The following is a 16,336-nucleotide window of genomic DNA, read 5'->3' on the forward strand; positions in this document are numbered from 1 at the left end:
GAGATATAGATATAGGGCGGCGGCTCTTTAGAGCGAAAGCCGAGACCTAGATATTTATCCTAGATACAGTTATGAGTACGTTCGGAAGCGGGATCAATCTCCATCGAACGTAACCCCAGATCAGTAGAAGGGGACACATTTTGACAGGTCAATGCAAAACTCTAAAGACCCGCGTGGAGAGTGCTACAATCTCGAACCCACGGTTGCTGGAGAGGGGGGCCCCTACTATTCTATGGCCGCCAGTCCCACTTTCATACTATGCTTTCATTGTTGATTAACCACCATCAGCAATAGTCACAGGGGCAGATGCAAAGATAGCAACAATAGATTCAGTAGTTAATCCAACAGTAGTTAATTCAATTGGCTTTGGAAGGAGAGGGTCTGTAGCTAGGGCAATAGAGCCCGTTGTTTACCTTTAATCAGATCCGAATCTAACAGCAGTAGCATAGGTTTATGCCGCAGAGGCAAGGGTAGAAAGCACACGTAGGTTAGATAGCAGGAAGGGGGGGGGAATTGTAGGAGCTAGTCCGGGGTAAAGATCCAAAGCTACCAGGTGTAGATTGACTTTCGAGAGCCATATCCTGGAGCTTACCTTGTACGGTTAATGGATTCACCAGTACGAGTACCAATAGCCAACATATTTCTATCCGGGTGAAGCACCCATAGAATTGTAGGGGACCAAAAGCAAAGCTAGTGGTATAACCTACAGATGCTTTGGCTACGGATGGTACCTAAGCAGCATATTCACCAGTCCCAGCAACACAATCACGTATGTGAGCATATCCACGTAGTAGTAGCAGTATATACATAGCCTAGCACAGCCGTTATCCATATTAAGTAGTTTAAGGTGTATATGAAGCAGAAGCACCCATAGAATTGTAGGGGATCCCGTAGATCCTGTCCATGAAGCAACAGTTTAAGCACCACTAGCAGCACCAGCCTACCACATAGAATTGTAGGGGCATAGTTGAAGAAGCAGCAGCATCACTACAAGTAGCAGCGGGCGGGTGGTGCATCAGTAGATCCTGTAGAGTAAGTTGATTACGCGGGTTATCCACCGGTAGTAGCATTAGCACAGGTAGCATACCTTACCAGAGCTCGTTGATCCATCAGTAGATCCAACAGCAACAGAGGCAAAGATAGCAGCAGGAGTTGTTTCTGATGATTCAGGAGTTGGACCAGTCATTTCTGACCCAGTTGTTGATCCAGTCGGTGGAGCAGCATAAGGTGATTCAGTTGACCAAGAAGCAGAAGCAACACCAACTATCTATAGGACTATCAGTAATGAGTGAATTCCGTGATCAGCTTCCGGGGGGGCCGGGGCCAGATTATCTACGTAACATGCCAGCTTTAGTTGATTGATTCCAAAGACTTTTTCTCTTCCTATTATTCCCTCCCACCCGGTTTAGGAAGGGTTGACTGGGGGGCGGGTCACTTTTGACCCCATGTCCGCGAGAACTATCTATAGTTGATCAATTATTCTAGCAGGTTTATTAATTAGGATAGGTGGTTCCACCCGGAGAATTATTTATTCTTTAAGAGATCGATTCGAGATCGAGGAGAGATCGATTCGCCCATAGAATAGTAGGGCCATAGAATTGTAGGGGCTGCCATTAATCAGCTTGCTAGCCTTAGAAAACTATAGAAAAGGGGGGGGTTGGGTGGGACTTATAGGCATGCAGGGTGGGGGGTTTACGTTGGAAACGGGTGGGTGGATATAGCTAGTCCCCGCCCAACCCGGAACGAAGTCACTCGACCCCAAGATGGAGTTATGGTGGGCCCCCACCCATGCAGTTACTCGACTGTTAAGCTTCTTATTCCCACTCCACTTCTTATTCCCACCCTGCACGGTGGGGGGGAACAAGAGGGTAATGCCCCACTGGTCGATTCCCGGCCAATCGTACCACCCCCTCGCCGAGAGAGCATGCCCCGCCGGGTAGTCGTAGTCGTCCGATGCTGGATCGAGCACGTCTTTTATCCTAATGTGGAATCCGATCTCTCGGTCCGCTCTACTCAAGACGGAAGTTTCCCTTTGGTGAGCCCGGTGCTCCAGCCCGATCGGACCATTGGGAGGAGGCACCTAGATCAAGTCACCACTATTGATCCCCCCCCACCCGGCTCTCAGGACTCGTCACCACTATCGAGTCCCCCCCACCCTTATTAATCAGCCTGCTAAAATAAGCTCTTAAGACTCCTCCTTTTTCGAGAAGGGGATTCTGATCTAGATGCTGTGGCCCCCCCTCCTTATATTGTATCCCTTTCGTAGGTCATGGAATCATACGGCGGCGGAGGTTCTCGTTCAATGCAAAGTGTTTCCATCCCCCGGTTCCGCCCGATCGATCAACGCAGTGTCCCAGTGCTCAATCGCTACATGTGGATCCACCGCCCTTATGGAGTGGGGTAGATGGTTGGGTAGGCCATCTATCTCTTTCGATTCCTTCCCTGAGCATACATCCCTTTAGGAATTGTTGAGACGTATATGACATCCATCCCTTGATTCGGAGAAAGCCTCTTCCATACCCATGCTTGTGCACAACAAATGAGAAGCTCCAGGAGCTCCTAGCTACCTGCGTATTGAATCGACTTGAATACTCATGTGTTCCACTCAAAAAACCAGCCCGAGAGTTAATTCTACTAACTCCTGGCCACGCCGAGCTACCCACTCGACAGGCTGTCACTCCACGCATCATCTTCGACAGAATGAGCTTATCATTTCAAATGTGTGTGTCGAAATGGGAGCGCACGCGGACCTATTCTCACGTGGGGATCCGGGATACGCTTCTATAAATACCGCCGGATGCTAAGGAAGAAACCGAGTTCGTTATTCTAGCAGGCTAATGCCATAAGGGTGGGGGGTATTCTATGTGGTTGTCAAGTTTCACCCCATTGTCGAGTGCGTTACCAAAGGAGGAAATGTTTTGCGGAGGTTGGGATAGTATGGATTCCAAAAAATATCTGACGATCAGACCCGGGGCAAGAGAAGCCCTACAGTAAGAATCAGACCTATTTCGACCGGTCCAAAGACTCCTGCGAGTCCTCTCAGCTTAGAGCTCGTTTCTCGGTACGACGCAATCAAGGCCCTATTCCTTGATCTGCAGGAACAACGACCTTATGTCGAGCCCCTGCCCCTGCTAAGCACTTTCCTACACAACCGGACTTCTACGCCTATTGCCTCCCTGGGAGCACAGGCGAGCGTATGAATGCACAACACACCCTCACCCTAGTCAAGGCTAGCCCCCAACCTATCCATCACCCAACGACCCATGGGCACTCAGAATCTGCTTCTGGTCAGCAATAGTGGTGGGCGGGCCCCTATCTATATCTGTAGCTGATCGACTCATGGAGCAACTCGTTTCCCCACTCACTGAACGAGAATAGAAAAGAGGGGCGGATCTCCATTAAACACGCGCGTCTCGGCTCCGGATTTTTGATCTCACAAACACCGCCCTTTAGAATAGTAGGGCCCACATTACCCGCAATGTTCGAGCCCCCTTGATAGGAGTACCCGTCTACCTGGCAAGGGACATCGGCCCTTAAAACCAGAAGCCCATCATCCTTCCCGTCACGGAACCCCCTTCTAAACAAATCCCCTCTTGTCGCTAACTATAGATACTTATATTCCCCCCCCTCCAATAAGTCTATAGTTGTGGGTGGGAGGACAAAAGCTATCCCTAAGGTGGGTGGAAGGACTTAAGGCGCTGTGGAAGGAAAGGCGCTCCGGGTGGCTGTAGTTCTCTTCATTTCAAGGGAGGGTTACCTGGCTCCGTATCGGATCGGGAGCTGTAGTTGAACCATTTCTTATTCATTTAAAGCAGAGTGCTTGCCCATTCAACCCATTGGCCCTTCGTTTATGGCAGGAGTTGAGGGATCAGTATCCGGGGTAGGGTCGGAGGAAAGAAAGAAGATATGGGAATTGGGTGTTGAGGCAAGAGAAGAGATGCAGTTTGGACTGGTTGTGTCAGGTTGGGATGGAGAGAAATGATTGAAGGGAAGAGCAGGGGCTGAGATAAGGGATTGGGATTGGGAGAAAAGGGCTGGAGTTCATCGAGGCAGGAGCTTGGATCGTGTTCCTTTATCACGATACTGGATTGGATGGTTCAGTGATTCATCAATTGGGAGTGAAGTACTGCTTCTATTCCCCTGGGGTGGGTGGGAGGCCCCCCCGGCTATTATAGTTGCTGATTCGAGCAAGAGGTAGATTAGTTGTTGGTGGGTGGGAATATAGATGTCGAGTTCAGAAGTTCTTGATACGTCTGAGATATGCTGGTATACTTCCCCCATCTCTTCGTTTTACGAAGGGCACAACCTGCGCAATAATCCAGCATTCTATACGTCGTAACATGTCGCCGTTTATCGGCCTACCAAAGATCCGCCGAGTTCATCGGATAATAGACGGAAGACGGAGTTGATACGAATAAAGATCCGTCTGAGTTCATCGGCCGTCTATTCATGGCAGAGGCGCCCCCCGCTTCTTCTTGTTGCCGTCTCCCGCAGGCAGAGTTTTGAATGTTTCCAATTCCGCAAGGTCTATACTATACTACCCACCCATAGATATTCTTCTCGGTCGAAGCATCATTATGAAGCAGGCCCTACTATTCTATGGGCAATGAATGGGCATTGGTTAGTCAGGTAAAGCCGAGGGCCGGGGTAAGACCAGGTTAGAAAGGAGGAAATATTAGCGTAGCCCAGCAGCCACCCGGAATCTACTTCTTTTTCCGCAGGCACAACTGTGTTTGCTGATCCTTTCCCACCGTTTCCACGCATGTTGGCTTTGCTCCCATCTCCATCCCATCCATTTCCGCCCATTCATTCCATTCATTCCCACTGCCATAGTTTCGGTTTCATTATCGCCGGCCGAGTGCGCGTGGTGCTTTGCCGCACCGCATATTCATAATGTGAATCTGCAGCTTCGGCGGAGTCCTAGAGCGGACCTATGTACGGAACACGCTGACTGACCCCGGCAGCTGGCATTCAGGAACCGCTATGAGCAGCACATATCATAAAGCAAATGCGGGCGGAAGGCGCTAGATAGTAGGGCGCTTTTTGAGAAATAGAGACATGGTTTGCCTACACGCGATACAAGGTCCAGCTCATCACAGGGACTCTGGTCTTCCCCAGCCTCGAGGGCCCGGGTCGGGTTAGGTAAGTCCAGCTCATCAATAGGATTAAGCCAAATCCAGCTCTAGAGGTCAGAACCCGATCGGTCATTCTGCTGGTCCGACCACTTGATAGCTTAGGACCATTCCCCATTTCATATTAGTGCCGTTAGTGCAGCAGATATCCAGGCAAGCCGACGCATTGCACAGGAAGTATATACCAACGTGACCCCTAGATTCCGACGAAAGCGGCCGGCACTGCTTTCAACAATGGATACCCACTTCCTGATATCGAGAAGAAGGTCATTTGGATTGAAAGTAAAGGTAATCTCTACAACTAGATAGGTGAGTGGATAGTGCTTCCTTCTACCTACCTTCATCAAAATAGAAGTGAGTGGTTTCAGCCCTCTTTTATTCATTAGCGGAAATGACAACCGAACATTAATTGAATCCAATTAGATTGAATGGGATTCATCATCGCAGGTTATCACTCACCCGAATGAAATGAGGGTGAGGCAGATGAAAGTCCGAAATTGAACCGGCAGGGAAGTCCCTTTCGGAGATTCCCGAAGACAGTCCAGTTGCCGCGACCCGAACCTCATTCAGCTCGGGAAAGGGAGTTTCTTGAGACCGGATTGATTCATTCCCCTGCATGCCCGGTTCAATCGAAAGCCAATCCCAATCTATGCCTTCCAACGGCCACTGGTATTGTGCCAATTCTAGTTATGGACTTAACTGAAGGAGCGGCGCGTCGTGCTATAACTTGGTTTAATTAGACTCCCGGATAGAAAGATAGAACCACAGCTACCGAGATTGAAATGTTGTTCATGCTGCGGCCACGGCTACGGAGAAGAGATCTACGCCAGCAACAGGCTAAAAACCCAGGTTGATGCGCTTCGCTTTCTTCTTCCCAGTTCGAGAAAGGTGCGAGACTTCCTCCAATCAAGCCCCAACTTGCCGAACGACTGATGGTATCGGCAAATGCTTTCCATTAGGCTAAAGAAAGAGCTAATTCTCTTCTGTAACCTCTTTCTATCTGAATATTCATTCACTCAGAAAACTAAAACCTTCTCTTCTCCACTCGAGTATGGGCTAAAGAGCAAGAGTCCTCGGAGAGAAAGAACGACGAGGCTCACCTTTAACGTATAGAAAGGGGGTTTCTCAAGCTCTCTGCACTGCCCATAAAAAACTATAGGGCGTCACGGAGAATGGGTGCCCTAAAATTCTATGGGCAGGTTCGAGTGATTTCTATCAAGTGTTTTTTTTTTCCCGGCCCCTATCCAAACTATCCCCTACTCTCCAAACTACTCTAACGCGGATTGGGACGCCATAGTTGTTATCCGATCATTGGCTTGGGGCAATAGGCACTGCAATAAGCACCGGAGGTTGGGATGGTCATGGCAGCTTATCCCACCCACTGCCTTCCCTGCCTCCCGCAGCAATAATATTTGTTGGGGCCGCTTCCCAATAACTATTCCCTCCCACCCGGAGGTAGCTGCTGGGGAGGGGGAGATAGATCCATCTCGGCTCGATTGACGGATCCAGCAATGGATGCATGATTGGCTCAAATGCCTCCCTCGATTCTCCGCTGCCCCGTTCAGTCGGTCGTTAATGGTGGCAGTGGGTAGCAGCCTGCTTCATTCTCTCCCCCTGGCTACGATTCCCTGAAACCAGGAGCTTGGGTTTGGATTCAATGCTGAACCGATGGGATTCGTTGCTCGCCATCTCTCCATGCTTCCTGGACCCAGCACCAAGCCTTCAAGACCAGGCACCCGACCCCCCGCGTACACCAATCACTGTCCCCACCGGCTTGCTGCTTCGATGATGGATGCGATGTCGATCAAGGAGGAGCCCGACTCACAGCCTATAGATAGCCGGCTACGATCCCCGATTCTAGGTGGGACTAGATCCTTTGCTGAACCAACGGGATGAGCCGCATGCCATTAGTTACTGGGATCGGGCTCAGATCAATAATGCAAGGGGTACGGATGAGAGGGATCATACCCGTATCGATAGCAGCCAGCTGGGGGCTACGAATGCCCATCTCCTCTCTACATTGAGGAGGTGGGATTATTAACAAACAACTGAATCGCAACTTAACCACCCGGCTGCCTATATTCTGCCGGAACTTCTATTTATCGGGCTGCAACTATAGTTGCCGTTTAGTTGCCGTTTAGTTGAGTTGGGTGGGTGGAAAGTCAAGGGGATGGGTGGGGGGTTCTATTGCCTCCCACCCACCCCGGGCAATGCGATCTCATTTGGTTGGTTCGGGACCGGTGGGTCCACCACTGTAGGTGCTGCTGATGCCCCCGCCCCCGTTTCTCATGGAGTATCGCTACCACGGGATATGAGCCATGAATGGTCGAATGGAGTCCCTTGCCGACCGGAGGGGATAAGGGGCGATAGATCCATCTGTGAGTGGTCGATCTGGGCCCATTCCATTCTGTTGAGTGAGTGAATCTCCTGGTGGACCACCCAAGCCATTCTGTCCACCGGGGTGGGTGGGAGGCCATAGTTGCCCCCTCTTTTCTATTAGAATAGTAGGGCGGATAAAGAGTTCTATACGTAACATGCCAGAAGAAGGGCCCCCGGCTAGGGCTAGACTAGATTCTATAGTCTATACGTCACATGCCAACAGTAATAGAAACCTCCCGGGGGGGCCACCCACCCTCCCCACTATAGGCGGCGTTAAAGGTAGGTAGGCTTGGGCATTCATGTTACGTATAGAATCATCTCCTCCCACCCACCCATGTTACGTAGCCGAAGGGTGGGGGGGCCCCGGGGAATTCGAAGCTCCAATAGGCGCCCGATGCCGTTTCTGAAGAACTCCCCATAGAATTGTAGGGCGAGGATTCGAACAACAACTCACTCTATTAGTAGTCGTCGGATAATATTCTCGTGAGAATGGAATGCACGCATTAATCATCTCTAGTCTAGACTGGAGGTTCAATCGGTGGTGGTAGGGAGGATAACCACCGGATGGGTAGAGGGGTTATGCCGGTTGAACTAGATTATTTATGTATGGAAAGCCTCTAATTTGCCCGCCGCCCGACAGAGAGTTTGGGAGTTGCTCGAACAGGCCCCACCCCTGTTTAGCTCGCTATGCCATGGTGAACAAGAGCCCTACCGGCCTTACCACTATAAAGGTAGGGGTAGGGTTAAAAGGTGGGAGGGAGATTAGCCTAAGAGGTAGATGCCGCCCTACTATTCTGACGGGGCGCTTCAATCTATAGCCTCCAGCCGTTCCCACCCCACCTTTTTCGGGCCCTTAGAATAGTAGGGCGGGAACAGATAGTTGACTTGCCGTTGCCCGTGAAGCCCAGGTACGCACTCTTCTGATAAGAAATCGAGGGCAACTCAACTATAATAGGCCGATCCCTATCGACCGATAGGGAGAGAGATCGGTCCTCAATCCCGATGATATCGCGTATGTAGATATCATTAGGGGAGATAGCCCCCACTGGTGCGCTCGACCGCTCTTTAAGCTATGACGGAAGGCCCTACCTAATATCTTGTTGCTCTTTAAGCTATGACGAACGGCCCCCTAGAAGAGGAGGAGATAAAAGTATTTATTACGCTAAACAGCCCACTCGAGCAATTCGCCATTATCCCATCGATTCCTGTGAAGATAGGGAACTCGTATTCCCCATTCACAAATTCCCCTTTGTTCATGTTGCTAACTACCGGTTTAGTCCCGCTCTCGGTTCATTCCGCCACTAAGAACGGAGGAAACCTAGTACCAAATGCTTGGCAATCATTGGTAGAGCTTATTCATGATTTCGTGCTGAACCCGGTGAACGAACAAATAGGCGGTCTTTCTGAAAATGTGAAGCAAAAGTCTTTCCCCTGCATCCCGGTCACTTTCACGTTTTTGTCATTCCGTAATCCCCAAGGTATGATACCATATAGCTTCACAGTGACAAGTCATTTCATCATTACTTCGGGTCTCTCTTTTTCGCCCTTTATTGGAATTACTCTAGTGGGATCTCAAAGAAATGGGCTTCATCTCTTCAGCTTCTTCTTACCCGCGGGAGTACCACTGCCGTTAGCACCTTTCTCAGTACTCCCTGAGCTAATCCCTTATCGTTTCCGCGCATTAAGCTCAGGAATACGTTTATTCGCTAATATGATGGCTGGTCATAGTTTAGTAAAGATCTCAAGTGGGTTCGCTCGGACTATGCTGTGTCTGAATAACATAATGTATTTCTCAGGAGGTCTTGGTCCTCTATCAATCGTTTTCGCACTGACCGGTCCGGAATTAGGTGTGGCTATATCACAAGCTTATGTCTTTACAATCTCAATTTGTATTCACCCGAATGACGCTATAAATCTTCATCAACTCCAATTCAGTATAGTAATGGGCCTCGAGCTCCTTTCTTTCTAGAATATAGAATTGCCCTGCATAGGAACTACCATAGAATAGTAGGGGCCCCATGAACACCCCCCTCGCGAATAGTAGGGGTGGGTGGGAGGACATGCCGGGGCAAGCTGATGCCGTACTCTAGCAAGCTGATCCCTTCCCCTTCCCTTTAGATAGTAGGGGGGTAGGGGTAGGGTCCATAGCCCCTCGACATTTTCTGGTAGGGCTTGACTGCCCCCTACTATTCTAAAGGGCCCCCTATCAATTCTCTGGGGCGCATTAATTTACCCATCAAATTTGAGGGCCTGGGAGCCCGCTAGAATGACGCTAGAATAAGGGTGGGTGGGAGGAGGCTATGGACTGCTCGCCCTACAATTCTATGGAGTGGGAGGGCCCCTCGACATTCTATGGTAGGGTGGGGGGCCCCTACTATTCGCGAGGGGCCTAAGAGGTAGATTAGTTGTTATTGTGGGGGGGTTCTATTGCCTATCTGTAGAGTTTCTCTATAATTGAGCAAAAGCGATTGCCCCTACTATTCTAATGGGCGGATGGGTAGGGAGCCCTTAGCCGGGAGAGCCGGACTTCGCCGTTTCTTTGGTCTAATAAACAGCGTTATTCCGTTGTTTATAACGCTTCATCCTCTGCATTGGGTACCGTTAATCATAAGCGAACCAACCCTCCTTTTTTCGCCCACCCGACGTCTTCCCGGAACAAACCACTGCTTTCGTGGCCTAGCACTGGCACGTGGCCTAGTATTTCTGCACTACCACCCCTACTATTCTAATGGGCCCCTCTGCTACTCGCTCACTGGTCGACTTCGAACGGGGCGGTTGTGCCTCAACTATAATGGTAATGGCCACTCACTACGGGGGTGGGTGGGAGGAGATAGGGCGCTCACTACGCCCCTACTATTCTAATGGGCGTACCATTGATTCGTGGAGAGTCAAGGCCCTGCCCGCCCTATCTCTATCTGCCGACCTCCCGAGTAAAGGCCCTGAAGTCGGCCCTCGGCGCCCTGCCCTACTATCAACTATAGTGTTATTCTAGCTCGATTCTAGCCCCCGAATACGCTAGAATAACCGCGCAGGATTCTTTCGCAACAATGGGCGGTACTTGCCTATAAGATAGATGAGGGTCGGTCATTACGTAAACAGTTTGGCGAGGCGTTGTAGATAGTTTCTTTTTTCCCCCCACCCCCGTAGGGCGAGACTAGCAGGTTTATTAATGAACTGATTAATGAACCGGGACTCAATTCTATGCTTTTATCTCGGGTTCGGCCGGACAAGTGAAATGGAATAGGAACCCCGGGGCGGGTTCTGCATCCTCCGCAGCTCCCGTTCATGTGACCATCTCTAACAGGAGGTGCTGCATCTATGGGAGTAACTTACCAGTGCATCTCCCGCATTTCATAGCTCTATAGCTTTCGGGTAGATCTCGCTTTGTCCGCATCTCTCGGATCTCGTGCTAGTTATCGTGCAGGTTCCGCATCCCGTGCTGTATTCCCCAGAGGAACCGGCACTCTCCCATGGGATCTTGGGAACCGGGTTAAGTAGGTAAAGCAGGATAGGAACCGAAAGGCACTCCCCTAGTGTCCCCATAGGAACTGGAGTATTTATTCTGAAGTAACCTTTTCAACTAAACTTGATTGAAAGATAGAGAAAGATTCTATACGTAACATTGGTGGGGGGCCCCTACTATTCTATGGGCTGTTACGTATAGAATCTGGCCAACCACCTGCCGGGGCGGGCACTAGAATTCAGGGCCAAAACTAACAACTAGAATTCTGGGTGGGGGGGAGTTATGGTTCAGGGCAACCTTCTCTTTTTTTCAATAATTGAGTTGGGAATGAAAAGTTTATGCATGCCCGTCTCGCGGGATCGAAGTGACTCGATCGACCCGTTCAACACGCTCGACCTAGAATGAGAAGGGTTGGGCTGTCCCGGCTGGGATAGGAATGGATTGGAATGGGAAAGTACCCTTGATGCCCGTATTCACTCGGTCGAGGCCCTCTGCCTGAGAGAGATGGTTTTCAAGTAGGAGAGATAGTGAAGGCCCTCGAATCGAGAGTGCCAGAGGGGGCTTCGAATTGGCCTGCCTTCCTTATAATGCTTTCCTCTCATAAAATAGCTATTTCAGCCAAGCTTTCCAACTCTATCTCTTCCCACCCACCCCCCCTACTATTTGAAGGGAATCAGCTTGCTAGAGTATTATTAATTAACTTGCTATAATAATGAATAAGCTTGCCCCTTTTGTCCTCCCACCCACCCCGTACGGCAGGAATTCTAGGCGGGCGGGTGGAATTCGAACCAACCTGGGGTGGGGGGGAAGCCCTTCAAATAGTAGGGGTTTGGATCAATAACCCGAGCCCCGAATAAGAAGTGGTCGTGAGTGCTCATGTTCCTATGCGAGCGATGAGAAAGACTTCGACGATAGATAGGAGGGGCCCACCCGTGCAAAGATTCCTTAATGCCTCCACCCTGGGACAGCCTACTCAAACCATATCGACATTGAATATTTCGCTCTACTCGGCCCTCTGGCACTATTATTGATCAAAAAACCACTTGGGCATTAAAGAAATCAAGCCCTCGATCGAATCAGCGGAATAGCGGGATGGGAAGGATGGATCAACCACTACTTCTCCTTGTCGGGGTAAGGCGGGCATCAAATCCTAATCGATTCGGGTGGGCCCCTACTATTCTATGGTGGAGGATCAACTTAATATTTCTTGGGGGCAACTATAGCCTCCCACCCACCCAACTAGAATCCCCCCCTATAGTTGGGTGGGTGGGAGGAATAGTGACGGGGATGGGTGGGGGGCCCAACGATAGGGCCTCGGGCCGCCCCCCCGTTCAAAAAATTGGTTAAGGCTTCATCAGAAAAGTCTATAATGCACCCATCCTAGTTCCAGTACCCCCTACTATTCTATGGCGAGACCCAGTTACTGATGCTAGAGATCAAGACCCATCCATATCACATCCATACTATAGAGAGCAAGATCCTGGTAGAGAGCGAGATCGTGATAGGGAGTAAGAGCCTGATCTTAGAGATCGAGATAAAGACCTTCATGATCTAGAGGAAGAGCCGGATGCTCGCTCGGGATAGAGATGCTCGTGGTGTATATCCATATCTTGGAGAGCGATACTCAGTAGCTGCTGTTCGTGAGCGAGACCCAGACCGAAGTGATCCAGACCGCAACATAGTGCCTTAAAAGAGTCTGATGCTTGTGGTAGAGAGCCAGATCCATCCATATTCTAGATAGAAAAAGATCCATACGACCGAAGTGATCCAGATCTATACCTAGCAGCATCCCTACTAGTAGCATCCCTAGGCGCATACCTAGACCCAGCCACATACCCAGATCAAGACCTTCATCATCGGGGTTCAGAGTTTCATGCTCGTGAGTCATAGTCTGATACTCGCCCTCAAATTCGCCCATAAAATTTGAGGCGTGATCGGGATTCTGTTCCATATGTTCCAGATGAAGCTCTAGGTCGCCAGGTCTTGGTCATTGAGAGCTAGAGTCTGACCATAGTGATCGTGCTTCGGAGTCCGATGCCTATCTAAATTGTCGTGATAGGGATAAAGATGATGGGGATAAAGAGTCCAATGTTCCGGATGATCCATATACTAAAGAGACAGTGGGAGAAACAGCTTATCCACTACCAGCATCAGTAATAGCAGCAAAGGCATAAGCTAGGACAAGGACAGTAAAGGCAGGGGCTTACGCTACGGTTCCATAGTCCCTAGTTTCATATCTTCCATATAGAGCCCTAGTTTCATATCTGCGAACGTAGTGACAGGTCCAGATTAAGCAGTCGATTAAGCGGATGACCTTGAACCAGTAGATCTAGTAGCAAGGGCAGATGCGTCATCATAAGTAGATACGTTTCATCCTGTCGATTATGATCCAGTTACGGATGATCATAGTAGAGATCGAGACCCATACCCAGTCCCATATCCTCCAGGTGAAGCAGTCGGGATTTGAAGTAGTTTATCCAGATCAAGACCCATAGCTAGCCTATAGAAACAAAAGGGGCCTATTGTTGAAACTCAACTATATTAGCAGCCGGCAGCCGGGGGGCCTGCCGGGGGGGTAGATTAATTGGGAGATAGTTGGCATGTTACGTATAGAATCTCGAGATCGCCATAAAACTAGTGGGGGAGTGATAGAGATCGATCTTGACGATTGATTCTCTTTATTGGGGTGGGTGGGAGCCCAACGCTCAATATATATTGCCGAGATCGATTCGGGTTGGGTTAGGGTGGGATGGGCCCCTACTATTCTATGGTAGTCGGTAGATTATGGTGTTGGCCCCTACCATTTTCTAGGACGTCTAGAATCGAGACAAACTATCGGCGGCGCCCTACCCCTACTATTATAAAGGTAAAGGATCGGCGGAAAATGAAAAGGAGGCCATGGGCCTTTGGGCAGAGCAGGTTGCGGAGAGTGAAGGCCATTGGAGAAAGAAAGCAGAGGAGGCCGACGTAGCATTGGCAAAGCACGCAGAGGAGAGTCTCATCGTGCTAGAGAGATTAAAGAAGTAAGTTGTCAATGCAAGAAAACGGGAAGTGGAAGTGCATGAAGCAGCTTCGAAGGCGGGGGAGGAACTATCAGCCTACTTTGTGAAGGTGCTTCCTCACCTTCCTGAGGCTTTCGAGTTCACTCAACAGGACAGCAGTATAATGACTAAGGTCACAACAACCCTGTGCCAGATCGCAGAGAATAGTGCCGGGGTTGTTGGAGTCCACGGCATAGGCCCCCTTAGAATAGTAGGGCAAGAAGAGAGGAAGAATATTCTAGTTACCAGTTTTCTCAGATAGGGCCCTTGCAATTTGAGTCCTCCTAATTCTAACGCTTGCCCACCCCGAAGCTACTTAATTTGCATCTACATCTGGCCCTGGATATCAATCTCCCACAACTATCTCCTCCCTCCCACCCCCCCCCTACTATTTGAAGGCCCTACTATTTGAAGGGGCCTGCTAGAGTAACGGGCACTGCTTACTACTATGCTGGATAATCTGAAACCCCCGGAACTATAATGGCGAGGTTCCGCAACCCTTGCCAACAACAATGGTGGAATAAAGGAAGGGCTTCCCACCCTGCTGCCCCATCAACTGCTTTTGGTTCTTCGATTGGATCGAGATCAATTGGTTCAGGATCAACCTATCAACTCATAGGAGAAAGACTATGGGCTATCCCTTTAGGCTTTACCCAGTGGAACTATTAACTTATTGAAAGCTCGGCTCTATGCTCTCTATTTACCACCGGATGGCTGCAAGCCAATTATAGGCGGCTTGCTCCGCAGAATGGGCCATGCAACTAGAGGATCTGGAATGGGCTAAGGCCCTGGAATGGGTTCTCCTACAAGATATCAATCCGGAAGGGATGCTACTGGATTATGCTAGTGGATATAGATATGGATCTAAACGGGGCCCTATCTATCCCATCGCCCCGGAACGGGTTATTCGACTGGATCAACTGGTTCTTCAACTATATTGTGGTGTTTCCACGCTCTGTTACCAAGGACTCCACAATATAGTTGATCTACTGCTGGAACTAGATCTGTAGGCTAAGGAGCTAGAGCTTCAACTGGGTAAACTAGTTCACCTGACAAAACTGGGTCAACTCCGCCGCTATATAGGCTTCAACGAGGTAAACTGGCCCTTCTGGGAACCGGATCTGCCGTTGGGTCTCAATGCCGATCTCAAAATGGATCTGCCAATGGGCTATGGATATGGAGCTAAATCTATCACTGGTTTTTGAATGGATCTAACCCTTGCCTTGCTTCTGCTAGCTCTCGAACGGGCTATGCTACATTTCGAAGCAACTAGAATTCCTTATTCTAGCAACTATAATTGGAGCCCCTACTCTCGATATTCTTCTAGCCCCCCCTAAAGTTATATGGTTCTAAAGGGCTAGCAGGTTTCTTAATTCACGGATTAATGAACTGATTAATGGCAGGATGGGTTGGGACGGGTAGATGCCATTTGTGGGTGGATATAGTTCTTATTCTAGCAGGCGCACTATAGTTCCCACCCAACCTCGATTCTAGCCTTTATTATAGCGTCATTCTAGCAGGTTTCTCCATAGAATAGTAGGGCACTGATTCATAAAGGGCTTCTCGAATTTACTGCTCGACTCGTCTCCTACTCTGGCAGGTTAATGAATCCCGGGGGGTTAAGTTCAATTCCCACCCAACCCAACTATAGTTCCCTCCCACCCTGGGAGATATAGTTGATTGGAGTCGAAGTCGTCTTTCTCGATTCAGATGTTCGTGATAGAGATTATGAGTTTGATGATCGAGATTCTTACTTCCCAGATCCAGAGCCATAGTCACCAGCAGTAGCAGGAGTTTATGTTGTTTATGACTTTTATTATGATCTTTATTTCGGATCCTGCAGAAGTCGATCCAGCCGCCCCTTTAGAATAGTAGGGCAGTCGCCCGTAGGGGCAGCAGTAGAGCCAGTTGGTGGACCAGAAACAGCAGATTCTATTACTACAGAGCGGACGTACCTTCCATCTCTAGATCCATGACCAGTTCCATATCCAGCTATAAAGGCAGAGGCACTACCATCATAGGCAGGTTGGCGGGCCGTTTCCATCCATTGTCACACTCTAACCGGGGGCGATAAAGATAAAGGAGGAGAGCAATGATGAGTACAGTGAGCCCCTCTGGGCGACCTCAACGCATTTTGCAAAGAATAACAACTACCATCACCCTCCCACCCACCAACTAAGAACCCACCCACCCCGCCCTACTATAGAAAGGGTGTTGGGGTGTGGCCACTATCTCTACTCTTGCCAGGGCCCTACTATAAATGGGCTAGAAAGCAACTATAGTTCGCTTTCTGCCCGTAGTGGCCCCCTCTGTTTGAAAGA

General features: G+C 49.6%; 1 protein-coding gene across 1 annotated transcript; it reads left to right on the forward strand.

The window, feature by feature from the left end:
- The first annotated feature begins 6,299 nt into the window (after nucleotides 1-6,299).
- On the forward strand, nucleotides 6,300-9,988 carry LOC131066027 (ATP synthase subunit a). The gene has a single exon (XM_058000706.2). The coding sequence runs from the start codon at nucleotides 8,626-8,628 to the stop codon at nucleotides 9,478-9,480; it is 855 nt and encodes a 284-aa protein (XP_057856689.1). The 5' UTR covers nucleotides 6,300-8,625; the 3' UTR covers nucleotides 9,481-9,988.
- The last annotated feature ends 6,348 nt before the right edge of the window (nucleotides 9,989-16,336 follow it).

The sequence above is a fragment of the Cryptomeria japonica genome, unplaced genomic scaffold (assembly GCF_030272615.1).
Source record: "Cryptomeria japonica unplaced genomic scaffold, Sugi_1.0 HiC_scaffold_375, whole genome shotgun sequence".
Classification (NCBI taxonomy): Eukaryota; Viridiplantae; Streptophyta; class Pinopsida; order Cupressales; family Cupressaceae; genus Cryptomeria; species Cryptomeria japonica.

Excerpts from the sequence above, each read along its gene's own strand:
- LOC131066027 (XM_058000706.2), top strand. The coding sequence starts at position 8,626 with ATGACGAACGGCCCCCTAGAAGAGGAGGAGATAAAAGTATTTATTACG.